General features: G+C 44.1%; 4 protein-coding genes across 9 annotated transcripts; 2 read left to right on the forward strand and 2 right to left on the reverse strand.

The window, feature by feature from the left end:
- Nucleotides 1-553: 553 nt before the first annotated feature.
- Nucleotides 554-7,305, forward strand: mbpa (myelin basic protein a). 5 transcript variants are annotated; one of them, XM_079232033.1, is made up of 7 exons: nucleotides 554-782; nucleotides 2,610-2,705; nucleotides 3,152-3,178; nucleotides 4,214-4,234; nucleotides 5,622-5,705; nucleotides 5,853-5,873; nucleotides 6,271-7,305. In XM_079232033.1, the coding sequence occupies exons 1-6, from the start codon at nucleotides 663-665 to the stop codon at nucleotides 5,853-5,855; spliced, it is 351 nt and encodes a 116-aa protein (XP_079088159.1). In that variant the 5' UTR covers nucleotides 554-662; the 3' UTR covers nucleotides 5,856-5,873; nucleotides 6,271-7,305. The 5 variants fall into 5 exon arrangements, with proteins under 5 accessions (XP_079088159.1, XP_079088157.1, XP_079088161.1 ...); XM_079232031.1 differs by lacking the exon at nucleotides 5,853-5,873; XM_079232035.1 differs by lacking the exon at nucleotides 4,214-4,234.
- Nucleotides 7,306-9,157: 1,852 nt separating this feature from the next.
- On the reverse strand, nucleotides 9,158-12,764 carry zbtb22a (zinc finger and BTB domain containing 22a; the record flags this gene model as incomplete). The annotated part of the gene is made up of 3 exons (XM_079232408.1): nucleotides 9,158-10,572; nucleotides 11,683-12,457; nucleotides 12,558-12,764. The coding sequence occupies 3 exons, from the start codon at nucleotides 12,762-12,764 to the stop codon at nucleotides 9,464-9,466; spliced, it is 2,091 nt and encodes a 696-aa protein (XP_079088534.1). The 3' UTR covers nucleotides 9,158-9,463.
- Nucleotides 12,765-15,516: 2,752 nt separating this feature from the next.
- Nucleotides 15,517-21,493, forward strand: scn1bb (sodium channel, voltage-gated, type I, beta b). The gene is made up of 6 exons (XM_079231773.1): nucleotides 15,517-15,707; nucleotides 15,806-15,969; nucleotides 16,955-17,192; nucleotides 18,433-18,574; nucleotides 20,218-20,296; nucleotides 20,986-21,493. The coding sequence occupies exons 1-5, from the start codon at nucleotides 15,659-15,661 to the stop codon at nucleotides 20,285-20,287; spliced, it is 663 nt and encodes a 220-aa protein (XP_079087899.1). The 5' UTR covers nucleotides 15,517-15,658; the 3' UTR covers nucleotides 20,288-20,296; nucleotides 20,986-21,493.
- A 105-nt stretch (nucleotides 21,494-21,598) lies between these two features.
- Nucleotides 21,599-25,998, reverse strand: naxe (NAD(P)HX epimerase). Of its 2 annotated transcripts, XM_079232333.1 has the most exons (7): nucleotides 25,896-25,998; nucleotides 24,741-24,928; nucleotides 23,911-24,019; nucleotides 23,592-23,702; nucleotides 23,258-23,368; nucleotides 22,798-22,945; nucleotides 21,599-22,359 (listed from the first exon to the last, which is right to left on the reverse strand). In XM_079232333.1, exons 2-7 carry the CDS (start codon nucleotides 24,911-24,913, stop codon nucleotides 22,160-22,162), a joined length of 852 nt encoding a protein of 283 aa, XP_079088459.1. In that variant the 5' UTR covers nucleotides 24,914-24,928; nucleotides 25,896-25,998; the 3' UTR covers nucleotides 21,599-22,159. The 2 variants fall into 2 exon arrangements, with proteins under 2 accessions (XP_079088459.1, XP_079088460.1); XM_079232334.1 differs by lacking the exon at nucleotides 25,896-25,998 and having other exon boundaries at nucleotides 24,741-25,311.
- Between the last annotated feature and the right edge of the window lie 1,012 nt (nucleotides 25,999-27,010).

The raw sequence follows: 27,010 nt of genomic DNA on the forward strand, positions 1-27,010 counted from the left end.
TAAATCTTTTTAAATTCTTTTATGTTAAATATTCATCCTGTCCATTAGCCATAAACTTAATTCTTTGCTGAAGCTGTATGGATTTATATGGTTTCATCCAAACATCCAAACGTGCAAAGTCACCACAAGTGTATTGTATCAGACACAGATACTTGGCCCGTGTCCACAGGTTTCCACACAAGAAGCTGTTCTTGGCCTTCCGGGCCTCTCCTTATGTTAAACTGGGATGACTGTACATCCAATTTAAACTCGATCCATCGAGAGGATATATGAGGCCGATTCAACAATGGCCTCACAGAGCTGCGGGGCTGCTTTGCATCAGGGTGTGAGTGCAGACTCAGAGATAACCCTTGTTGTCCCAGATGGAGGGGGGACAATGGCCCGGCCCATGCGGAGGGCGGCAGTGACTGACACAGCCACTGAAGCCCCGAAGAATGCCTGCCACACACACACACCTGACCCCCCTCATGTCCCATGATGCCCTGCGGCCGAGGAGGACGACACCTTCAAAGACGGCCCCTCGGCACGTCAGAGGACCAGAGAGCCACCCTGAAGAAGCAGCAGAGCCAAGTGTTGGCATTGTGGGTTGAGGACAAGCTTGGAAGAGGACTACCGACGAGACAGATACAGGTCAACCCCACCCAACCTCAGCAAGCACTAGCATGGCAACGGCAAGCACCTCAGGGCAGAGCAGCTTCGGGCTCGGCAGGAAAAAGAAGAACCCTGGTCTCATGGATCAGATTACCAAGTTCTTCGGAGGAGACAAGAAGAAAAGGAGCAAGGTGAGCGTCCGTGCATCTGCAGCAAAAGGATGGTTCTGGGTCTTTCTTTTTCCAGAACTTCTCTGCTTCTTAAATGTTTTACTTCTACAATCAGATCGTCCCCGCACTGCAATACTGTGCTATATTGTACTTTTTTTGAACATTTGTTCAAGACTGAAGAATTCCAGTTCACCAATATTATCCACAGTATTAATGATTTCAGAAAAAACAATGGCGATGCATTTTTGAAGATTATCCACTGGGTTTGGAGACATTTAAGTTGCAGGAAAATGTTCTCAACCCATTAAGATATACACACAAAACAAATCTAAATCAGGGTTTGCAGTGGACAGTACATCTCTAATCTCCTTTAGGTCGTCTCCGTCGCTTCCAGGAGACATTCAAACTGAACTTCACACACTCAGTTACTAGTTTTAAGGGGAGAACTGTGCATTTCTCAGTTTGAGCTCTTTTGAGAGTAGTCGCTTGAAGAGCAAAGAGCTCTGACGTCCAGACGCTCCTCAGTAGAGATTTGGAACAGTAAATTTTCTCATTTGGGGTCTACGTTTTAATATTGAGGCAGAACTCCACCTGGCCTGCACTATATTTTATGATTTTGATGTCATTAAAAAAGCAAATTCATGCTCAGGGCACTTTTGTTTCTGGATGGAAGATTTATTTGTTTTTGCCAGCCAAGCTCACCCATGCTATTATTTTGTCTCTTCCCATTTGTAAGCAAACCTACACAGTAGACTCAATTAAATAAATAGTGTAGTTTGTAATGTGAGCCCTGAGCTGCAAATAGAAAACCCAAGATTGGACTCCCTGTGATGGGCAGTCAGAGCCGCTCTTCTGCAGCAGCTCCTTTTCATCTGACATCCAAGTGTCTCCGGTGTTGTGGATTTTGTGCTTATTGTCTGAGCTTGGATCTTTTCCCTCATATGTTCCAGGCAAAAGAAAGCCACAAAGATGGGTATCTGTACATCTATGAAAGGTATCTTTTCAGGCAGAAACAGGACAACAAACACATGAATTAGATGAAGAGACATCAGTGTGTCAGACGTGTGAGATTGTTCTGGAGGTTTTCAGCTACAACCTGATGAATCTCTTCAACCTGATAACACACCATAGTCGACAACATAACCCTTCACTCTATGAATCTTTCAGACTATTTCCATCTAGTATTTTAATGACCTCTAATTGATTCAATTAGCAGATTTCCTGTCTTCTCACATGATTACAGTTCTTTTTCTTCCTGTATATCGTGAGATGTGAAACTGCTATAATTACTGTAATTATAATATTAGGAGGTATACAGTGCAGGGACTGATTTATGGGACATGACGGATGTCTTTTCAAGCTCATGGCACTCTACTCTGTTGTTTAGTTGCATGGCGCTGAATGTGAGATTAAAGGAGAAATCTTTTTGACCCTGTTAGATCACATCCCCCAGTCAATTTTCCTTTATTCCAGTGCCGTCCAATTTCTATCAATAATGAAATCCCTCCATTAACCAATCTGCAGCTTTTAGCAACAGGTGTGTGTGTGTGTGTGTGTGTGTGTGTGTGTGTGTGTGTGTGTGTGTGTGTGTGTGTGTGTGTGTGCGTCTCCTGTGGCTCCGTATCCCGCAAGATTCTAATCCCGCCTACTTTTTGGCGGTCCAATCAAATGCACAGGATTTGATTTTAAATCAAATTTTTAAACTCATGTAATTGTCCTCAAATATTCTGTTTCACTGGGACTTTTGATTTTGTCACCTTTTGATCTGATTCCAACGGTTCCACAGTAGCGTTGCTCGATCTCCCCACCGAACAGAAGCCGTTACCTGACCTCTGTTGATCCCCACAGGGTTCGTTCCGGGGTCACCTGTCCACCTCACCCCAGCAAGCCTCCGCTCGCCGCCGGACCAATGAAAATGCTGTGGTGCATTTCTTCAGGAGCTTTGTGAGTTTCTTTGATTAAATGCTTTCATGTCTGATATATAGTCATGTTGTTGCGTCATGCTAAGATCCCCGGGTTTAATCACATTTTGTATTCAGTGTTTGAATTTGACGTAATACTCTGAGACTGCTCTGAGTGTCACGAGCCACAACACAGAACAACATCATTTCCCCCCAATTTACCGTACGCCGCATGAGTGTCTTCTTTTCAATCTACTTCGGCTCTTGGCATAAATAGTGCGGCAGCTTTTTCAAAGCTAAACTGCTTTCCTCGGCTCCCTCACTGATTACAAAGCTGCATGACTTCATTTCCACACTGATCAAGACATAAATAAAAGCAGGAACTGGAGCTTTCAATCAGCAGCTCAATCATTTGTTGATTTCAGAACGGTGTTTGTTGATCTGCCAGTCACTTTGTTGTTGTTGTTGTTGTTGCTTGGTGTCTCTCAGGTGTCCTCTCCTCGTCCTAAATCCAGGGTGAGTCTCCTTTTCTTCACAATATCTGTTGTGTTGATCGTTCCAGAGGTGAAGATGCAGAGATGCATTGATCATTTACTTCTGCTCACTTCTTTACTTTGTTCTACCTTCACATTCATCAGCATCCAGTATCAACAGCATTTTGTTTTCAGCGTTTTATTCGATACCCACTTGGGGTTTCATTGGATACCTTTGAGCCATTATGCGTGGGAGTTTATAACTACGGCACCAACCCAGGAGCAGCATCACATCAGATGTCAGACAGCAGTGACAAAAACGAGAAATATCGGGTTGCGAATATTTCCCATTAAAACTATTTATATCGACAGCGACGAACAGATGCAAAATACTTGAAGCCAAAAGTCAAAGTTGACTTATTTTACTGTACTTTTGTTCCGTAGCGTACGTAGCACTTATTTAAATCCAAACCACAATCTTTTCTTAACCCTAACCAAGTAATTTGTTGTAACATAAAGTTGTTTTGTTTCAATACACAACTTCCATTTCACAGTATGGTTGGTGCCGTCTGAAGCACTTTGGTCGTATTAGCCGCTGATTACGCCTTCGCTCTGTTGGTGACACGAAATAAAAAGTCAGGAGAGCTTCATCCTCTGGGGACCATGAATGTCTGTAAGAAATCAACTTTACAATCTATTATTGTAAAGTTGTTGAGGTATTTTACACCGCTAGCGTGGCTAATTAATACTACATAGTGGCTTTAAGTAGTAGATGGAGGGAGTGTTAGGGGAAGTCACTCTTTTTGTGGGGTCACAAACCAAAAATGTTGGGGCCGTCTGGGGTCTGGCTGAATACATGTTTTATAAAAAAAAATAAAAATAGGTAACTTATGTTGGTGATTGCCAGTGGAAATCACCCATCTTTCATTCTTTTAATATACCACCACATCGCAGCTAATCCAGCCATTTAACATCTCTAACTGGATGATTCTCAGATGAGGCGGATGCGGGTACCACTACAGTCCGCTCTCTGTATCTCCTCTCATCATGTCACTGTCTGTTTCTTTTTCATGTCCAGTGGAGAGACGCCCTGGGCTTGGTACGTCACAACTTCCCTTCTCGAATCGAACAAAAGCCCCATTTTCTGACTGCACCACTTTATGTGTGTGTGTGTGTGTGTGTGTGTGTGTGTGTGTGTGTGTGTGTGTGTGTGTAGTCGTATATGCACGCGATGATCCCATTTCAACCCGTCTGCAGAGAGCTCCTCCGCACCGTGACCTTTAACCTCCACGCTCGCCCTGTCTCTCCCACCACTGTGTGCTTTCTTTCCTCCTTGAAGAGAAATACCTTTTGAACCCGAGCGCATCCATTCTAGACGTAAACAAAAAGCTGATTCTCCAGCATCTGCATTCAGCAGCTGGAAGGCCGAGCTCCCTCTGGACCGGTGCCACGGGAACAAAAACACTCCCATCCGCTGCTTGATCACTCAAAGAGAGTATTGGCTTATTGGTAAATTCATGTCGTTGCAATAAATTCTTCTTTGCTTCAATCCAGAGCGACTCGCTGCCTCTGGATGACTTTGAAACTGCTCGACTATTTATGAACCACAGCCGGTAAACATTTTCTCTTAGGACCTCTTGGCCTGCATCTTCCTCCTCCTCTTCATCTTCCTCCTCCTTCTTCCTCACGCCACTATTTCTCTGTAACACCTCCACCTCCTCTGTGCCAAGAGGGGATTCACCGATCCATCTGTTTTGGCTTCCCACCTTCTTTGTGTCCTCTCATCTGTCGGGCGACCCCGGGACAGACATGTCTATGTGTGTGTGTGTGTGATTGGACGCTGACCTCACCTCGTCCATGTTGTCCATTTCCTTCCCCCCCTGAAGGTTGCCGTTATCAGAGTGTTCATGCGCCCCCCTCTCACAATAGCATGTGGAAGAACAGGGACAACTGTTTCTTCCACTTCTCACTGATGCTGCTGTTGCAGAGAAACAATATACGTACCTGCCCCTCAGTTTACAAGCGAAGTTAGGGTTATTGAAACAAGTTGATGACTCTCAGGCCTTTATAACGTTCTAAAAGTTACGTAATGACAAAAAACACACACATCATTCCACCTTTATTGTCTACAGGGGAAATTCCCTGTTGTAGCAAAGCACATTCCAAACTCCCAAAAGGTCCATCCTAACACAATTGCAGAGGATGAATGGTAAACAGAGCAAGTATTTTCTTCATTTCTGAAGCACTTTATGAACACTTTGTAACCATTATGTTGTTTTATTCAACAGCAATAGTTGTGCCCCGTGTACGACTTTAAACGGTTTATTTCCAGAGATAGAACGTGTCTCATCTGAAAGGGGGGAGGGCCGTCAATGTAAAGTGGATTAAGCGTCTGCTTAAAGGTTACGCAGTGACAGAGCAGCAGACGAGCCTTCAGGCCCCGGTCTCCAGGTCTCCATCTGTGCTCACACGCCGTCTTTTTCTAGGCCTCGTCGCCGCGTGCCGAGAGCGCAAAGTCGCCGGTCAGGAGACGCAGAGACCAAAGCACACTGTCCAAGATCTTCAACCTGGTGAGCGTACCCCCCCCCCCCCCCCCCCCCCCCCCCCCCCCCCCCCCCCCCGCCCTGTTTCACTCAAATACACTTCCTCTTTCTATCTGTAAGACTGGGCGTCATAAAACACTGTTTCCTGTCTGTGTTTGCCCTCAAATGCAACAGTGACGCTCTCACCAGAGACCAGTGAGTAATGAATAAATACAGTATAACGATTCACCTCTTCAGTTTCATTCATCAGCACGCTTTCACAGCAGCTGTCATCATAATAAACTCACCAGCTTAAGGGGCGACATTCTTCATTTTCCGCACTGACACCGACATGTAAACCCAGTTATTACATTTCTCACACATGTCTTCATTCAAATGCCATCTACCTCCTCGACTTTTCTGAGGGTTTCATCTTCAGCGTGGATGATCTGCTAGAAATCCCAGTAAATGTGAAGTACTCGACAATCAAATCGTTCCTTCCGCTCAGTTCTAACTGAAAACTACTTCGCCCCAGAATGCTCTTAAAGATGCCATCTCTGGGGATAGATATCCTCCTCATCCTCCTCATCCTCCTCCTCCTTCTTCTCCCCAGGGTGAAAGCAAGTCCCGTGCACCCCCAAAACGCTGGAGCACCATCTTCTAAGCTCTCAGACCGCAGATCCGATGCCGACGGGACGAGATGGAGGAGGGGAGCAAGCGGCGGACTCACGACCTCAAGAAACGCTAACCCACTAACACAAGCTTTCCCGTGTGTGCAGACGGTGACATTGAGTTTGAAACAAAATCCACTCTCCGGGGTTGCGGGTGGTCGCTGGGCCTCTCTGTTCTAATCCTACTTCCACGGATATCGCTTGTCTTGCTGTTTATGAGAGGTTTGGTCACGCTTTCAGTAAAACACCCTCCTGTAAGAATCGCCCATCCCTTCGAGTGTCCCATGGTGCTAGTTTTTTTTTTTCTATTTCGTCTCCCGTCACGTGCATTTTTGTACACGAGTGGCGCTTTGTGTGTCCCGTTGCTTTTCTGGAAACCCAATTCACGCGGCAAACGTCCTAATGTGAAAGCTAAACCGGAGACTGGTCTGTTCGTGGCCCTCGAGTGAAGCGTACGAAAGTGTAATTCAGTGTAATTAATGAAGATGTACAGGATGATGTCATTCCCAAAAAAATATGCCCTTTTCAAATGCACTGTTCATAACCAAAGAATGCTCTTTTCTCTGTTGTAGTTCGTGCATGGATGTCGTTTGTTGTGAGTTATCTGGTTGCCTCTTAAATTAAGTTTGAGGTTTTAATGTAATTTGTGTTTCCTTCAGAAGACGACAGACAGCAGTTGGTTTAGTCTGAAGGTCAGATCGTAAGTGGCTCAAAGGTTTAAGGTGGAACGAGGTGGAACGAGGAGTACTGAACGTTGCATTCAAATGTTCTGACGCGTAATTTGTCGATTTCATTTCTTTATAATAAATGTACATGCTCTGTTTCTATGTTCACTTTAACGGGATGGTCAGTAGAAATGTAAAGGAGGGTTTTGTTTTGCTACACGAGTGTTATGTTTCCTTTTTAATGTTCGGCCTAACAAATATACAAATAAACATGTTATGTCTTCTCTCGGCTATTAAATATTTTAAAATCTGCCCATTCTGTTGTCTTCATTACTTTATACCGACATTTGTATTTATGTCTCATTCTATTCTGCCTTGAAATATTTAGTTCGCGTTCGCTGGACGCAGCAGACGATTAGCTTAGCATTAGGGCCACAAAAACTGCATGGACTTGACTCTAAATTGCCCGTAGGTGTGAATGTGAGCGTGGAGGTTGTCCGTCTCTATAAGTGCCCTGAGATGAACTGATACCTGCCTTCGACTCCAGCGACCCTGAATAGGGAAAGCGGTTCAGATAATGGAATGGACTGGAACTTTAGGCCCAATCTCAATCTCCACCCTTAAGCACTCATGGACTTTCAGGCGCACTGTGAAGTCCTTGAGGGTTTAGTCTTTGTCCCATTGTCCCATCGTAGAGCGCTTGAGTCTCTGGCAGACATGTTGAGCACTTCATGAACCCTTTCCGTAAGTCAGCATTAGATGCCGACTTTGCCTAAAGGAATTACCCACAGTTCATAGCAATGTGACGTTAAACACGCAGTTCCCAATGAAAAAAAAAAGGTAAACAAAGAGACACATGGGCGTTTAGCCCGATAAAATACATTTACACTACAACATTACGGATTAAAGATGGAACATAAAAACACATAAAATCACAGGAATCCAAGCAGAAAATATATTTATAATATTTATTCACATTCATCAAACATTTCGTTTTGACAAAACGAGTAAATAGATCATTTAAAATGACTTCTCATGTCGTGAGGAAGACGTTCAAATCAGTGAATAAAAAGTCAGCCTCTCACACTCTCCATTTAGCAGCTGACGTCAGTGAGTCCCTGAGGGTTCAGGGTTTGAGGGTGTAGGGGGAGATTGGGACTGGGCCTCAGATTGTATGGACCGTATTAGAGGTGAACTGCTTTTATTACAATACTCAAGTTTGACTATAAATGGTACCCCGTTTGTAACCATGACGATAGCACAAGTTGCAGCCAGCTTCAAGGTTTACTGAGCAGCTGAACAACTCAGGAGGGAAAAATAATTGCATTAGCCCGAACTCAAGCCATGATCCATAACTGAACACTGACACACACTCTGGAAAAATCCTCTGGAGGCCAATCATCCGTCTCAGGCAGTAATCCTGATATCAAAGTGTTGTACGAACTGGAAGAAGAAAACAACCCAGATCTCAATTAAGTCCAGCTGTACATTTTGTCCTACAGTGAATTGAACACCGAACAAGGATGACGCCCAGAGGCGGGAAAAATTATGTTTCACATCATTAGAAATAATGCTGCGATCGAACCGTTCAAGGACAACTGCCCCTAAGACCACAATTAGCAAAGTGCTCCGTCGTCTCTGCTCCTGTGATAATTGGCTCAGTGGCACGAGATCCGCATCACACGGCAACTCTTCTCCATGCATTCACTTAGATATAAACAATATCAACTATCTGTTGTGTAATTCCCCACTGTGTCCTAATTCAACTGGCTACATACAGTATGTAGCTCCTTATTACATAGTTGTTCACCATTGAAATGGAAATCTCCCCCAGCTGAATACACCTGATTATATTAACTGAGTCCTATTCAGTGGCTCGTCATCTTTCAGGGTCTTTAAAAGAATTAATGGAGGATGCTTTCTTCAAAACACAATGAGGAGCTTTTGCAAAACATGATGACAGAAAAAGAGATTCTGTAGCGTTGAGCGAGAGAGACCTCTGGTGCTTCACCGCTGTGCTGCAAAGAACCGTTCCGAAATGAGCCCCAGTAGTTTTTAAATGAGCATTTAATCTTTTAGACAAATCTAAAATGCTTTTATTACCACATGTACCAAGATCCCCTGCCTTTACTTAGTGTGGAGAGACATCAATGTGTCGCAGAAAACATTGTTTATTCATTTTATAATGCAGATAAATGGCAAATGATTTGTGCAAAATGCAAATTAACTTTTATTGGGCTCAAGAAGTACACTCACATCACAGATGTACACTTTACAGCATCACTTGGGCTATGTGTTACTGCACAAATAAAAAATGGCCACTTGATAAAAGCATACAATTGTTCCTTTGAATCCTTTCAATTGTCCCAACATGAAAAGAACAGAAAAGGAATGAGAAGCCGTCGATGATTTTGTGTCCGTCGGCTTTTAAAGCCATCGTGTATTTGTGTTCACAGTTTCTCGCGGGCGTTTAATTTCCGCTAAAGCTCTCGCTCACCTCCTCTTTAAAAACATGACTACCGGCGTCCAGGTTTTGCGACTGAGTTCTTAGCTCGTCCACGATCCCAGACACGCTGCCCAAGAGGCCGCGCATCCCGTCCTCCATCTCCCCGTGGAAGTCCACCTCCTCGACCTTCACTCCCGTGGCGAGAAAGGCCTCGCCGTCTTCAAATCCGTAACCGAAGCCGTCGTCCAAGTCCGCCGCCGGCGCGCTTGCGTTGGTGCCGTTAGCCGAGGAGCTGGAGGCGAGTCTCTCGCATCGGGCCTGATGCCTGAGGAAGCTGTCCCTCCAAATGACTTTCTTCCCACACAGGCCACACTCGTAGGGCCGCAGCCCTCCGTGAGTCTTAAGGTGCTTGGTTAGGTGGTGCTTCATCTTGAAGGACTTTGTGCAAACGGGGCAGCCGAAGGGCCGCAGGTTGAGGTGCTGCATCTTCACGTGCCGGTCACGCATGCTCTTCAGGGTGTAGGCTTTGCCGCAGTGGCAGAAGTGAACCTTGCCCGTGTAGGGAGCGCCGGCGAGGGACACCGAGGTGGACGAAGACGGAGTCGGGGGCGAAGAGTGCGGCTGAAATGAGGCGGACGGTGGAGACAGGTGGCGACTCGAGGTCGGGGTCGTCGAGCTACCCTGTCCCGCGCCGGAGGACGGCCAGTTCACCTCCGACGCCGCCGCCATGGTGAAGTCAGGGGACACGGGCACTAAAGGCCTCTGGGAAACCTGTCCCGTGCCATCTTCAATCTCATCATATGTGCCGCGGCTAAACGTCCCTTCTGTGAAACATTCAAAGTCCGCTTCCTCCTCGTCGTCGTCTTCCTCCTCGTCTTTACTGCAGCTGCCGGCCTCTCCGTCCTGCGGCCTCTGCTCTTGCTGAGACCAAGGACCCGTCTGCCACTGCTGCCGGGCGGAGACCGGACAGGAGGGGCCCGGAACGCCTTCGCCTGTTTGGCAAGCGTGACCGCTGGGCAGGTCCGAGGGGGGGTCTCTTCCCGCCAAACCTCTCTGCACTTTCTCCTTGATCTCCTCCACGCTCGTCTTCCCCGTGGCTTGTCCTACACTCTCATCGGAAATTGGGCGGAAGTCTGCAGAATAAATGTAAACACAAGATCAGATCAAAAGTAGTAACATGATAGAAGAACAGACACACTATAATGCCGTGTTCACACCAAAACAGTTGCGAAATATTCGCGCGTCCAGATTACATGTTAAGTCAATGCACAGCTGCGTTAAAGCGAATTTTTCGCCGAGCGTCGCGATAGAAGCGAAACGGCGTCGCAACGCCGCTTTTTCGCTGGCGTTCAAATATTTCAACTCCAGTGAATAATTCGCAAGCAAGTTGCGAAAGCCAATCAGCGTTGAGAAGCTCCGCTCGTCACCGCCGTCCGGTCGTCTATGTTGCATCAGCAAAATGGAGGACCAACTTATAGTTGCCGTCTGCGGTCACCCGGTGCTTTACAACACAAACTTTTTACTCCTTCCATGGTCGAGTAACGGAAATGAAGAAGGAGATTTTCGCGGCGAAAAGGGACTGAAGCCCCGCCCCCTTTCCCCAGCGATGGTTGCGAAAAACTAAAAAACACCAGCGGCGCGATAGAAGCGAAAAAGCGTTGCGAATTTTCGCAACTGTTTTGGTGTGAACACGGCATAAGGCTGTAATAAGTATCACATCTCGATACCTTTTTTCAGTGGACTGTGAGAATCCAAATCCCGGATTCCAAATCAGCTTGACTTATTTCTTAAAATCAGATTCTGATTTAAATCCACTTCAAAATAATATTTATACAAACATTTTGTCTGTCAGCAATACAACAATTAATTCATGAATCAATTATTTTAAAACTTTGGCTCATTTAAAATCAAAGTTACTACAAGGAATTTTCATTTTGTGTTGATTATGGCAGTCCCAGCGATAATTTCAACCTGATGGGAATAGTGATGTTTATTACATTTTACTGTATAAAAATGTCTTCAATACAAGTCTTTGTATAAAAATGGTTCGGCACAAGAAGGTCTCAGAGACCCCACAGTTTCTCTGCACCAATTTCTAAATCATTTCACAGTTCTACCACACAAGTGATTTAGTTTTAAGACATGACCCTCTTTCCCATGGCAGAATTCCTCTTCGGTAAAGGATTATATGCATGCTAGAAATATTACAGTGGTCAAAGTGAAAAGAGGCCTTTGTATCGTACCGCAGTGCCCCATTTGTGCAAAGCCTCCTCCCTTCTTCTCCACCGCTGCTTCTCCGACTCCCTCGTCTGCCTCGATCTCTCTTTTCTCCTTCCTCCTCTTCTCCTGCGTCTCGTCACCGTCTCCGCTCTCTCTATTCTTGTCGAGCGGCCTGTCGCTACCCGGTGGCACCCCCCGCTGTTGAAACCTGGCTTTCTGCTTCAGGGCCTCGCCACCGGGGAACCCCCCGTGGTACCGGCTATTGTGGCCCGGTCCATCGTGAGAGAAGTGGCTCACCTTGCTGTGGCTTGATACCCACGCCTCCTCGCAGTTGGCGTAATCACTCTCTGCATAGCCAGCGAGGGCGTCCAGCTGGGAGTCGGCTAAGTGCTGGGCCGATGAGGGTCGCGGTCGCCCCCATCTGGGGAACTGCTGCGGACGCCTCCACGTGGCTAAGGGGGGCAGGGCGTCCGGCTTTCTCTCCTTCCTTCTTCCTTCCCTTTCCAGGTACAAGCAGTCGGTGCTGCTCGGGGACTGCTGGCGGGACGTGGTGCCAGGGTGGGCCGCTGCGGCCTCCCCGGGGCTGGCTTCTGCCGAGGGCCGGGGCCTCTTCAGGATCTCCGTGCATTTGTCCACGATGTGCCACATCTGGAGGAAACTGGCCACGGTGACGTAGTTCACGATGTCCTCATGCACGATGCTCAGCTGGCCCGTGTAGGCCGAGCTCAGGACGCTCTCGAAGGCCACCGGGTCCATAACCGAGGGGAGGGAAACGGTCGTGACGTTCTTCAGCAACACCTGTCGAGAGATAGCAGAGAAGACGCACTAAGCTTTGAAATGTTGGGGCCCCGAGTGAAACCTCATTGTAAATGAATGAATCTGATCCGCACCGGCCCACCTGGTCGTGAAAGTAAGGCGAGGATGCAGCGAGCACACAGCGGTGGGCCCGGAACACCTGCCCTTGCACCTGTATGGAGAGGTCACACAGCCGGCCCTCCTCGCGCTGGCGGTTCAGATTGTCCAGGACGGCAGCACGGGCACCGGGGAAGCACACCTGGACAGTTAGACCAGCAGGAGCAGCAGAAGCACTGCAGGTTGCATCCATGGTCTCACAAAACTACAGAGAAGAATAAAACATTACAAACCGCAAATGGACCATTTCTAATATTTTTTTTATCAAAACAGTAGATGTGCGACTATTCACGTATTGTAGTTTTTAAGGTTACTTATCTACACATCTGTTCTTGTACTTTGCTGCTGTTACACTTTCATTGTGTGGTGGAACATGTATCTTCAGTGTTTCTTTTTTGTTGGGTGGGTTATTTTAAGGATGTTCTCCCGTGTATCAAGGACAGTTTAAATTACAGTATGTGTGGATGACTATGATGTATAATTTACAATATATACCGAGCTGTGCTTTTTTAAATATATACACATCATACAACATTTACTATACAAGGCTACATGCACCTCATCTAAACATCTCACTGATGACAATCAAAAGACAGGTGGTGAAGGCCGATCTAAGAGAACTAAACAAAATGAAAAACAATAGCAGTGACATACACTTTTTAACTAGAATCCACTGAGACAGTTTCTTAATCGCTACATGCTCAGTGAGATGAACGTATTTGTGCATTCCCTCAGAGCTGAAACAATTAGTCAACTAATCAATTAGTTGATCAACAGAAAGTTCACGAAAGACACGGCCTTAGAGTGTCTCACGTAAGTGTGTCGAGTCTTTTTGGGGTGGTTGAATTGTTATTTGGACAAATCAAGGATCATCTAATTGCTCGTTTTCCCAAACAAGATGAACAAAAGCAGTAAATCCTCACAACAGAGAAGCTGGAAAACACCCCTCAACAATTCATTCATCGCTTTTTAAAAATACCGTAATCTTAAAAGACTAAAGTTACCTGCCAATCGATCACAGCTAGCTAACGTTTGAACATAACTCGTCGATTGATTGTTTCAGCCCCATCCTCAGGTGAAAGTGAGCAGACTGTCAATAAAGATATTGATTTGTGATGAGCTTCCACCTGATGATCATCTGACGTTAGCTCGTTAGCCACTGTGAGCCCCAACACGGCCCGTCGTTAAAATCACTATTATAAACATGAGTTATGGTGTGTGCTCTCATTCAGTAAGTTAGCTGGTTAGCTCACACGTTAGCTAACTAGCTAGCTAGCTAGCAGTTACCGTTAGCTTCGTTACTTTACCTTCGGTGTGTTGCGCTTTTTGTTTTACTTTTATAGAAAGCGTCGCTGGCTATGAGCAGCCCAACAGTATCATTCGCTCCTCTGTGTCGCACATGGAGAGAGCAGCAGGCCCGTGGGCAGCGGCAGTAGCAGCATCAGCCGGCCCGGAGGCGTAGCTGGCGCGAGCTGCTCGACCAAACGGCATCGTCGATGCTCGCTCGCGCAGTGAGAGCGAGTTTGGTGGTAAAGTGGAGTTATTGTCAAATGCCGTCACACCGGCCAGCAGATAAACCCGCCGCTTCAGCTGCAATAATATCTAACCATGACTATTACTGTTACAGCAGCTGAAGTGTGTGTGGGCAGTTATTGTCAGTTAACACGGAGTTAAAGGACCGTCCGCTGCCGACAGAGACGTCATCATTAGCATGACAGACTCGCCCAGCTGAAGCGCTCTTAAAGGGCCAGTGCGCGCTAATATCAACTGCCCCGACTGTAAAAGCCCTTTGTTGCTCATTTAAAGGCTGTAAACGCTACGCGAGGCCCCCGCAGTGGCCCCTCGGACAGAGCAACGCTTGTTTCAGGGTGAAAACAGCGGGGCAGAAGCCAAACAGTCGTCACATTACACGCACGTCCGTTCTTGTCTCCCTTCTTTTACCGCAGTGCATCTGCAGCTTCCTGTGATGTGGCGCAGGAAGAAAACACACACACACACACACACACACACACACACACACGCGCACACACACACGCGGAGACGCGCGCACACACACGCACTGTTAACAGGGACAGGACGCATCTAATGGATTAGCTATTATTATTTTTGGGGAGGAGGGCTGGCGTTTCACGCAGTTTTACCCGCAATGCCGGAACGAGCAGAGCATCTCTTCCACCAGCGCGGGGCTCATTAGACGAGTCTCTCCATCATCCAGCTGTCATCACAGGGGAGGACGGGATTTTTTTATCTTCATCCTCCATTTTTTTCTTCTCCGAGGAGACGACTGGAGGAGAGGATGCCTCGATTCCAGGACAGTAGGCTCTGTGTACAATGATCCGATTAAAGATAAGAATTGGCCATCAGATCGGTGTTTAATAGGCCTATTGTTATCTAACCTGCAAAATATAGACATTTCTGCACTCAGAGCATGCAAATTCAATATATATGCACTGTATGTGTAAGTGTATTGTAGACGTCCGGTCAGTAGCCTGCGTGTTGCACATTATATAAACACACCTAACCTTTGCAGAGCATGTGGCCCCAGGCAGGTCTAATGGTTGCTCTGTCCATCTCACGTTAAACCATCAAGGGAAGAAGAAAAAAGAGATTACAATTTCAGGTTGATGATCTGGGTAAACACTGTGAGCCAGATATCCGGATTGCTTCATATACTGCTGGATGATTAAAAGCAGAGAAAGAAGACACCACTGGGATGCATCAGCTATAGAGCTACATCAGGGGGCGGCTTTGGCAAAAAGAAGCATCAATAATTTGTGTGAATTTTTTTTTTAATTCAGCAACCAATAGGGTATAACTGTTGCTGGCGATACACAGGCCTGTGGACGGATACACTTTACAATGCATGTTTAGCCGATGCAGTAGCTGCCTGACGCTTCATCCAGTCTTCTTAAAACAGAAAAAGAAAACCTTTACAAACATTCAATTACTACAAAAGCAGTGGTCCAGTTTACGAGTGTGATGAAAATCATTTAAAGTTTCAACAACAACAATCTTTTGGAGCTCCTGTTGGTGCATTTCTTTGAGGCTCCTCGTCACATAAAGCTGCTCCTCCAACATCCGGCTGACATGGCAGCATCACACCTCCTGCTCCTTACGCTCCTCGGCAGCATGTTTGGTGAGTGGAGCCGACCCGTGTCCTTTTGTGACGTGCTGTTGCATTGTGTTTAGCCAAAGTAGTGAATGTTTGTCTTTTCTCTTTTCTTCTTCTTGTAGCATACTCCCGTGGGGCCTGTGCAGAGCCGGACTCTGACACGGAGGCGGTCGCTGGCCAGGGCTTCAAACTGGGGTGCCTCTCCTGCAAGAGGAGGAGTGAGGTGCCGGCAACCGCCACCGTCCAATGGTACTTCAGGGGGAAAGGAGAGGCCGACTTTAATCACGTGAGTGTGCAAATCATCCTCCCCGGAGAATTTCATAGTCTTACGCAGCACATTGTGGAGTACAGGAAGTGTTTTAGCTTCCAAAGGAGTTTAGGCATCCTTAGAATCCCACTATCCTTGAGACACAAGCTTTTTATATATGCATCCATATACAGTGCACACCCCAGCTTTCTGACCCCCCCCTCCCCCTCACACCCACACGCCCTCCATCGCATCATAGCGCCCAGTGCCGAGGTCATGGTGAGGCTCAGAGGCGATCAATCGTGATATGTTACACCATAGGGATAATTAAAGCCCCAGAGATGACACACGGCCGTGTTGACCTCGTCCTCTGTTTGCATAGCTGCGATCATGTAGCTTCATATATGGTTTCAGCATAGCTTTACTTGGAAATGAACCCCAAAAAAATTATTCTATGATCCTCTGCAACAGAATACATCATCAAGTTTGAAGATCTGGATTTCCGTGATGAATTTCAGTTGACCTTTTCAGTCTTAATGCTCCTTTATGTAGCAATAAAAACATGTATCAATATATAAAGATACATAAAGACAGATGCAGACACTTCAAGCTCCAGAATAAGAAGTGTTCTGTTTTTTCTTCTTTTTAAAATGTGTATCTGTTCTTATTGTGATCATTCATAGCACTGAAGGGACACATCTTCATTCCCCTGTATACTAAGCTTTTGTATTGTTGTTTGCTGACTGTTGCGTTTTTTTCTTCCTTTTTATACACAGCATATATATTTATATGTTATTTTTAAGTGTATATATATATATATTATACATATACCTGTCGACGGAGGTATAAATCACTTTGAAATAATGAATACACCAAAGAAGAAAGTAAGGAAATGCCGCTGAAAAACTTTTATATGTAGTGCATAACAATACCCAAGGGCCTCATTATGTATGTATGTATGTATGTATGTATGTATATGTCACAGCAGCATTTTTGACTAACCCTAATGTCTCTGTGGCACCAGATCTACTCCTACAACGACGAAGGCCCAACCATCGAGAGCGACAACTTCATGGATCGCGTGGATTGGAATGGAAGTAAGAGGAGCCATGACATCCAAGACGCGTCCATATACCTGCTCAACGTCACCTTCAATGACTCGGGCACCTACCAATGCTTCTTCAACCGCATCCTCGTCTACGACAACTACGAGTACAGCATCGTCATCAGCAAGGTGGTCCACCTCAGCGTGGTCGCTAAAGGTAGGCGCAGATTGCATCAGCAGCAGGATTTGTGGCCGTGGCCCGGATCCGGTCTCTGCACCAGGAGCAGGACACATCCCGTCCCCATGTGCAGTTTCCCTATAAAATCACACTGTCAGTACATGCTCTGAAAATAGATGGCACAGTCTGCGTTCGCTGTGCACCTGGCGAGCCTATGAGACCTCCATTTACGGAGTAACAAGGCCATGGCCCCTATGAGTTTGATGAAAATTGTGAGATTTTACAATAAACGGTCAATGTAAGTCAGTGGTTCTCAAACTTTTTTCTGTCACGCCCCCAACAAAATTGTAGCTAAATTGTAACAAACTTTTTGTGACTCCTCCATCTGTGCTTTTTCAAATAATTGAATAAAGAAAATGTAAATCCCTTTCAAGTAAACCAGATTGCTCCATCAGACAAAAACTAACGTAACGTAATGTGTAATCATTTTGTAAGAACAATGCAAATAAAGTTCTATCTCTGCAAAAAATAACTAATGTTTGGCAAGACAATTATCTATTGTGGCTGCAAATAACCTGTTTTGCACTGAATATATTTACAAGATAATAACAGTAACGTTCAACCTGTGCAAAACAAAATGAGTGCAGATGTGTGAGCATCACGTTGTATCAGTATTAGTGGCTGCAGTGAGATGCTTTACTCTACATATATTTTTTAAACGGGGTTGTAGATTTGATACGGCCTCTCAATTAATGCTCAATGTTGAGCTCAGATCTGTTTTGAGAGACTCAACAGCTTTTAGCAAAACGCCAAGAATCGGCGAGTCACGCATGCGCAGCATAACCTGTTAACGGCGTAACGTAAACATTTCCATGAAAGTACAGGCATTTATGTCCGTGTACTTTGTCCTATGTAAAGTTCTCATGTTCATGGAGAGAGTGGTCGTCCTGAAACCACAAGGTAGCTGGTTCCTCCCTGTTCTCCCCGTAGTTTGCATGTTGAAGTGTCCTTGAGCAAGACACTTCACAGCAGCACACTACTAGCGATGGGTCAAATGCAGAGAATAATTTCCCCACTGTGGGATTAATAAAGGATTACCTTTAATACCTCCGCACCCCACTAGAGAACCACTGATGTAATAAGGGGAAGGGAAGCGACAGTTTATGCTTGACTAAAAATGTGATCTGTGGAGTTTGAGATTTTAAAAATGATGCATTCAGGATGAACGATGACTTGGTGTTTGTCTGATTTCTTGATATCCTGGCTTTGATGTGTGCAGCCACCAGAGGGACGGCGTCCATCGTGTCCGAGGTCATGATGTACGTGACCATCATTGGCCTGCAGGTCTGGCTCCTCATAGAGATGATATACTGCTACAAGAAAATATCAGCAGCCGGGGAAGAAGCATTACGAGAAGCGGCGTAAGTGTTTTGTTTTTTTACTGCACATATTCAACTTGTAAAAACCTTGTAACTCCGATTTTGGCGATTATAGTTTTATTGAAGGATTTTACAGTGCTTTTTTAAAATGTATTTTGTTATAGATGAGGCGATTCTTTCTTTGACTAATGCAAATTACTTTAGCCCAAAATGTGTGGTAAAGCTAAACACTTAGACACAATTGTCAGTTCTTGAAAAGAAGCCACTTTGGAGATGCAAGGTTTTTATCCAAATAACACTGACACCTTATCCAAGTATGTGTGTCTGTTGTTGAGCCCAAATAAAGTGCTGGATTTTTAAGGCAAATACCTGCATAGATTTTTCAGCCCCCCCCCCCACAAAAATCCAGTAAAGATATATCACAACATAAACACAACTGTTGATTGATCAGGCTACCTTACATTTGGTTGTTAAAGATGTGTAGCTCAGGTAGGCCTACTGAGCGGTTTGGTTTACTGTTAACTATGTAATGGACGCAGTCTTTCTAAATTACCTCAAATATATCTGAAGCACTTGATTGCTGCAATTTGTTGTGACTTAATGGCCAGCATGTATGCTGATACTGATATATCGGTCGGGCTCTTAGCGTTAAAAGTTTGAAACAACACACAACTGTAGTAAGTTGCATTTAAAATACAAAATCAGTTAATTTCAACGTAACCGCTGTGAATAATAAGCTATGCTAGCTTATTAGCTTAACGGAGGGCTGCAAGAATACGTGCACGTTTTTTAAGCTTTTATGTGTTTTTAAAATGGCAGTTGCTAACAAGCAATGAGACTACAAAACGCATCATGTTTTACTGCCTTTCTTTATCTTTTTGACAAGAGAACCAGTGCGATGCTAACTTCCTGTAGCACTCTAGCTCCACTTTTCTTTGACCCTCAGTCTGTCTGCTCCACCAAAGAGGAATGGTGTGTGGATGGTTTTTGAGGAGTCAATGGTACAAATATGTCTCTTAAATACACGTTTATGTATTGTCCTGTTAGTCAGTTAACGAGATAACCGACACCTTGCTTAGCAAGCTCTTTGGCGGGAACTTTTTTTTTCTCTTTAGTGAATGAAATTTTTGAATGAGATTTGCAAGCTCGTTAGCAGTTAGCTCACCTTTAGGGGCAAATAGTCGCTAAGACACCAAGTTTCAAAGGAAGTATTTGTTTCTGGTGTGACTGGGTCTTTACCTAAAAACCAACTCTTTGAATATGTCAAAATCACAATAAATGATGCTTTGTAAAGTGTATATTTCCCCATGAGTACTGCCATATGTTATTCCTTCTGTATTGTGAAGTCACACCTATCATTTTTACATCCTGTCTTTGGTTCATATTCCTCTCCTTTATACCTGTTTAAGATTATCAATGTTTCCATTGTTTGTGCCTTTTCACTTGTCTGTCTCTTTGTCTCACTCCCTGTCTATTTGTCATATTTTCGTCTTGTCCGTCCCATCCTGTCATCCTCCTCCCTAGTAAAAACCAAAACCTTCTTCCTGTAAGTCAAAAAAAAGGAATACAAATCTGTCATAGCTGTGATGTTTTTTAGTTTTTTGCATTTTTCACCCATTTTATTGTGCTAAAAGTAGAAGTTTGTCATCGTTTCACAACGTTGTTTTTTTCTCTTTCTCTCCTAGAAATGCTGAATATTTAGCGATAGCCTCAGAAAGTAAAGATAACTGTGCGGGGGTGCAGGTTGGAGAATAAATAGCACAGGTATGTTTGTGAAAGCGCATGTCAGCAGCATTATTCCCAGATACACTGCTTGCTAGAGCTGGGTATCGAACCTCAGTCCTTCAGTCGTTTGGTCCCAGCTACGCACATCTACCTTTCCCGTTTTGTGAACTAAGTAATCATTTTTCCTATTTTAGACAGCACAGACTATGTTGTATTAATTTATATAAGAGATGTTTGACAATTTTGAAAAGTAATGTTAAACATTTATTTTGTGCCGAGAGTAAAACTAGACGAATGTTACATTTGTACACCTCTCTATTTTACATTTGGACACAAATGTTCCATATGTTTGCAGCCTTTATGCTAAGCTAAGCTAACAGGCTGCTAGCTTTACCTAGATTTACCGTACAGTGAATATATTTGAAGAGATCTCTTGGTTAGCGGTTAAATGAATTGATGATAAATACATAGCAACTTCAGGGAGAGATCGTGTGCAGCTACTGTTAATTAACATTTGAAAAGGTTGGCTTCTTTTGTTCAACAAAAAAGAAATTCTGAAAGGTATCAACAACAAAAAAGTCAGCACCAAAACTCTTGATTCTGAGCTAGTAGAAAATAAATACCCAGCCCTTGGTGTTTATTTTTTAGAGGTTCTAGTGTTTATGATCTGGATGTCCTTTAAACACAGTGCCATTAAATCTATTAATACATGTTGTCTTTATCTTCAGGCTTCTCCCGTGGGCTGAAAACATCATTCCACTCTCTGACCTGCATGTAGACAGCTTGGGGGGGAAACTCCTCTTCATATCGAGCCTCTATTTTCCCTTTACCTTGACAGAGATCACACGTGGATATGACGTACAAAGAGAGCATGGTACCAGCACTGTATATAGTCTTCTGCGCTACAAAAGCATGTTCTGCACTTATTGGAGAAATCCATGATGCATCAATGAGCCACATAGTCAACAGCATATCCTGTACCCTCTGCCTTTCTTTAAGTATATGTAGTCAACCATTTATATCAAACTTAAGCGGTACTATGGGCGTCTCTTGGACGCAGCTGATTGACAAAGAAAGCTTTATACTACATCATCACCACTTAATGTATAAATAATACGACACGCAACATGTACGGACATTTACTTAAGAAAATAATAAATAGAATGTGATGGACTACGATAGACTGTCTTTCCAGTTGCTAGTTGTACATTCAATGAAATCTTAAGATGTACCAATAAAAACTGAAGAAAAGTACACGTGACGCGGAAGTCTTCCTTTCTTCAGAGGGTTGAAACGAACGGCTTTTGTTCCAGAAGTAATAACAACGCAGACCACCGGCAATCACCTTTTTGGTTGTTTTTTATTTCGTGAAGCTGAGGAAACCGCCACGTCAAAGCGCTGTGCTTTCACGTGAACAAAAGAATCATCCAGAGAATTAATAAAGCTCTATTATAAGCACCATATTGGATTCATAGCCACCACCATTCACTCAATGGATACAGATCAAATCCCCAACATTTTTATTTGATTTATTTCCAAAGGTTGGACTGATCGACGGAAAGCGCTCTCAGGCCAGTGTGTTTAGGACAGAGCTGGAGTTAGGATGTGGAAATCGTGAACGAACATAATGACATGTACAACTACAAAATAGTAATTTTGACATTTCTATTTGCGTAAAAATAAAAACAAACAAGCTTGAGAGCTTCAGAAGCTCTTCTTGAGAAGCTCTTCTACGCTTACAGAGCCAGGCTAGCCGTATCCACCTGTTTCCAGTCTTTATGCTAAGCTACGCTATAGCCTCCAGTGCGGTATCGATCTTCTCATCCAAATCTTGGGGGGAAAAACAAAAGGTGGATAAGAATAATTTCTCCCATAGTGTTTAAAGACAGCACTCATCGTCCTCTACAGTTGTAACACACAGTCCAGGCCCGGGTACTGAGGCAGGTTGAGCTGGTACTTCCTCTCCAGGCCCGGTGGCACGAACCGGCCTCCCAGGAAATGGTATCGCCCCCTGAACAAGCTGGCAGACTTCTTGGGAGCAGTGAGAGAGATGAGCATGTCGGGCTGCAGTCCATCTGCGCTGCCCTGCTCCACATCCCACCCTGAAAAGAACATGAATAAGAAAACAAACGGGATGTCAAAACCCAGTCCGGGAATCTTCTTCTCATCAATGAATATGCACAGAAGAAGTAGTGAATATCAGATCACCACGCCATTTATTTCCGGCATCAACCATGGAAGAAATAACCACTATTTCTGCTTCGTACACGTTATGGAAGTCCCACATATCCCTGGGAAACAGCGTTGTTTTCATTGTTTGTACCCTATGGTTCATACAAATACATTTATACACATAGTTTCGTCCGGTGACTACTAATATCAGGTATGGTAGCCCACCTACGGATACAATGTTTTTTTCCTCCTTTCTGATTCAACAATGGCAGGACGTTGATGATGACAGAAGGAGAATCTCAATGCTGATTGGCTTTGGCGTCACATGAATGAGGCAAATCCATCTTCTGCAGCGGGTGAGGACTGACCTGAGGGGATGTCGATGCTGGCGACGGGCGCTGTCGTCTTCTTTAGCACGTCCAGGATGGAACCAAAAGGCTCTCGCACCGCCCCCTTGAAGCTAAAGCCGAAGATGGCGTCTATCACCAGGTTGTAAGCCTCGTCGATCACAGCAGCCTGAGAATTCGTGTTTTTTTTGGATCACATATGCTGCAGATGTGTAACTTAGAAACATAAGTGATTGACTCTGCTGCATCAGTAATGGACTGCGTTGACTATTCAATAAAATCTCTAACCATAATTCCCCTACGGAGATCATTAAGGCTTCATCCACTCGAAGCTGCAGCCTCCTTGAGCTACGTCTCACAATGTGTAAAACAGATGCCGCATAGCTTGAAACAAGATGCACACTCGTGAACACAATTAGCAGAAGGACTTGTCTTCGCCCCTGTGTGGATAGCGCTGCTGCATTATTGATTAACGGCAAACCTCAGGCATCTCAGTCAGGAAGGGGATCTCCATTTTCTGGCACTGCGTGGTCAGGCCCTGGAACAGAGGCTTGTTGGGCCTCTTCGGGTACAGGACGGTGGGCTCGTAACCCTGCAGGAGGACACGTTGTTTTTTTCCATAGTTTGAAAATTGACAGCCACAAGTTAGACACACCACGGGTTTTAAAACACACATTTTAGAAGCTCATTGTATGTTTTGTATAACTATACTGGAGTACAAGTTAAAAAAATACCCTAAAACATAAACAACTGTTCTTTAGGAACGTTCTGCTACTGCTGCAGAGTGTCTTGTCACTCAGGTGAAGGCCACTCACAAAGAGTTTGAGATGTCGTGCACAGACCAGGCCGTCGCCTCCGTTGTTCCCAGGTCCACAAATCACCAGCAGAGAAGGTCTGGCCTTGACCAGGGAGGTGATGGGATAAGCCTGGGGAGAGAACAAATCTATACTCCAAAACTATTTGACCAGGAAAAGAGGATTTTCTTTACAGCAGCTACTGAAGAGAAATGCTTCTAGCGATGAAGAGTCAGAAGTAACACGATCATTCCTGCCTAAACTCATTTAGACACATCCATGTTCTGTAAACCCAGTTTCCCCGGTAACACAAAATAAGAGCCCCCGATTGACGTCTCACCCTGCCGATGGCTGTGGCACAGCTGAGTCCAGCCAGCTCCATCAGCTGGTCCACGCTGAAGCCGTACTCACTGAAGAGCTCCTCGTCAATGTGCTGCGCCTCCTCCTGCCTGTGTGGAGCAGCAACAAGTCAGTGTGAACAGTCTATGTGTCAAAAACATTAAAGGAACACTTTGAAAACCCATCAGATCTCAATGTGGAAAAAAATTATGTTGGATATCTATACTAATATGGACAGTGTAATATCTTGGGAACAGGGAGTACCTGGAGGATGAAGGAATTGATGCAATTGATTGTCCCTCACGATCACCTGACCTAAACCCGATAGAACACCTCTGGGACATTATGTTTCGGTCCAGCAGACGCCGCCATGTTGCTCCTCCGACTTTACAGGAGCTCACTGATGCCCTTAGACAGATCTGGGAGGACATCCCACAAGACATCGTCCGTTGTCTCATTAGGAGCGTTGTCAAGCACGTGAGGGCCACACAAGATATTGAGAAGCAGAAATTGAATTTTGGCAAAATGGACTAGCCTGCCACATCATTTTTTCACTTTGACTTTCAGGGCTGAAACTTTTATTTACTTTAAAAGATGTGGCATCCTTTTGTTCCTCAGACATTAAACTGTCCATATCAGTATAGATATCCAACACATTGAGATCTGATGTGTTTTCAAAGTATACCTTTAATTTTTTGGAGCAGTGTATATATATATATATATATATATATATATATATATATATATATATATATATATATATATACACACAAACATAGATACATTCTGTAAGTATTTTCGCTGCTCTGAATCCAAGATGTACAACTGTACCCGAGGTATTTGATGGTCTGGGCCATGGTGGATGCCGGTCTGCTAGAGGAACAGTTCTTCTTGTGGTTGTTAGCTGCAGCGGACAGCGGACATGTCCCGGTCTGAGCGAGGACCGTCGCGGCCCTGGAGGTCACCAGGAGGCCGATCCCAAACAGAGCCCGCGCACTCAACATCCAGGTGGATCCAAACTGCTGGGGCAGAAGAGACCACAGTTATCTACCCTGAACTTAAGGAAGCCAGTCCCCACATCCAACCAGGGCTGAAGAATCCTACTGCAATGAAATGATCATACCGAGGACAGAAGGACACGTAACACCCAACTGAACACTCAATACATATTATTCTGGAGATCATTTTGTATTAATTGAGTGTGTAACATATAAAAAAAACATCTATACAATTTCACAGAGTCCAGGGTCAAATTGTTTTGTCAGAACAAATGATAAGAAGATTAGTCAATCGATCGATCGATTAGTCAATTTATTAATCGTTTGCTGGTTCCTGCTAGGATGTGAGGATGTACTGCTTTGCTTTGCTTTCTTTTATATTATGGTGAATTGAATTTATTTATTTTAGGTTTTTTTCCAGACATTGTAGAGACTAAATCAATGACAATCTATAAATGCACCACTATTAGGACTACATTTGGAATTAAATTAATACCAAGAAAAGCACAAATGTTCTAAGATGGAGCCTCAATTATGTGGCTCTTTTTTTTTACATAAGAAAATACAGATTATAGAGTGACAAATTAACAATTTGGTCATTTGTTATAATTTCACATAAAAAAAGAAAAGAAAACACTCATTAAAATCTGCCAAATGTAATGAAATGTAGCGAACACTGAGTGAGAACTAGTTTTACTTGATAACATGGAGCGACTTGACGACTGCAACATAAACCTGATCACTTAGTAAGTTCACGTCAACACACATCACGCTGACGTCACTGGTCGTCTGCTGTACTCAGCTCATCTGTGCCAGCGTCATGGTTTAGACTTTACACAGCAGCTAGTTAGCCTCTGATGCACATACAGGAAGAGTCACGTCTGTGCATTAAAGACGTGTGTTTGGTCACAGTCTATAAACACAACGTCCAGTTGTCTCCAGGCTGAGGAGTGGTTGTGCTTCTAGTCTCGGCTCGAGCTGGACTCACCAAATGTCCGCGAGCCGTTCTTTAAAATAACTTGCACGTGTTCGCTAAGAAACAAGTTACAGATTAATAATATACAGATAAAAACGCCGTGCAACAACACTTCCCAAACGGTGTCTCCCACTTCCGGGTTTGAAATTATGTAAACACTGTTCTAATTTCAAAATAAAAGTCCGAGTGCTGAGTATTGTTTTGAGCAGCGCTGATGGGCAGTGGTGGAAGAATAATGTTTTCCACAAATGCTCTTAAAACATCAAAAGTAAAGTTAGGCTACTTATCACACAGAGTGTTATATATGTATACATATGTATATATGTATATATGTATATATATATATATATATATATATATATATATATATATATATATATATATATATATATATATATATAGAACATATGTTCTATAGAACATAGAATATGTTCTTTAGATGTAATCGAGGTGTAACATTTTTGTTTAAATTTTTCATTTTTTAAATTGTCCTACCTGTGAGACAAATCAGGTCCTATGACCAATTCAAAAAGGTTCTAACAGAGGCTTTTTATCTAGGGCAAGAATTTCACAATGTGTAGATTAACTGCCAGGTTCCTGTTCAAGGTTAAACTATAACCGTGATGTTTACTTGATACATGTTTAGCGCAAACTGCTACTGTTTTAATAGTGTTCTGATTACATTTCATAGTAATACTGCATTCCAAGAAAGAAAGTAAATTTAAGAGTTCATTAGATTTATTAAGTTCCTTGCATCATTTCTAGATGGCTGGCTAATCGTCATCATATTGTCTCACCAACATTTTGCTACTGAGAAGTTTCAGATTTTCTTGGCTTCACTGTTGTCATCACAACCAATAAACATTTAAAACACATTCATTGTAAGCTTATTGTGTTAAAGTGGTGTAACCCTTGAAACACTGTTTGCATCTATACATGATTTAGTACATAGTTCAATACAGCTAAATAAATGTCTTGGCCGTGGGACTCCGATGGTCTTGCATCATCAATAGTGGACCTCAGGCCTGCCGTATCCTGCTCACAAAGGGGGGATTCAATGGGTGGAACAGTCACTCCAGAACTGTTTGCATCTAGCGCACTGGCAGTGTTGAAATCAAGATCAGCAT

Source organism: Taurulus bubalis (genome assembly GCF_910589615.1).
Source record: "Taurulus bubalis genome assembly, chromosome: 16".
Taxonomy (NCBI): Eukaryota; Metazoa; Chordata; class Actinopteri; order Perciformes; family Cottidae; genus Taurulus; species Taurulus bubalis.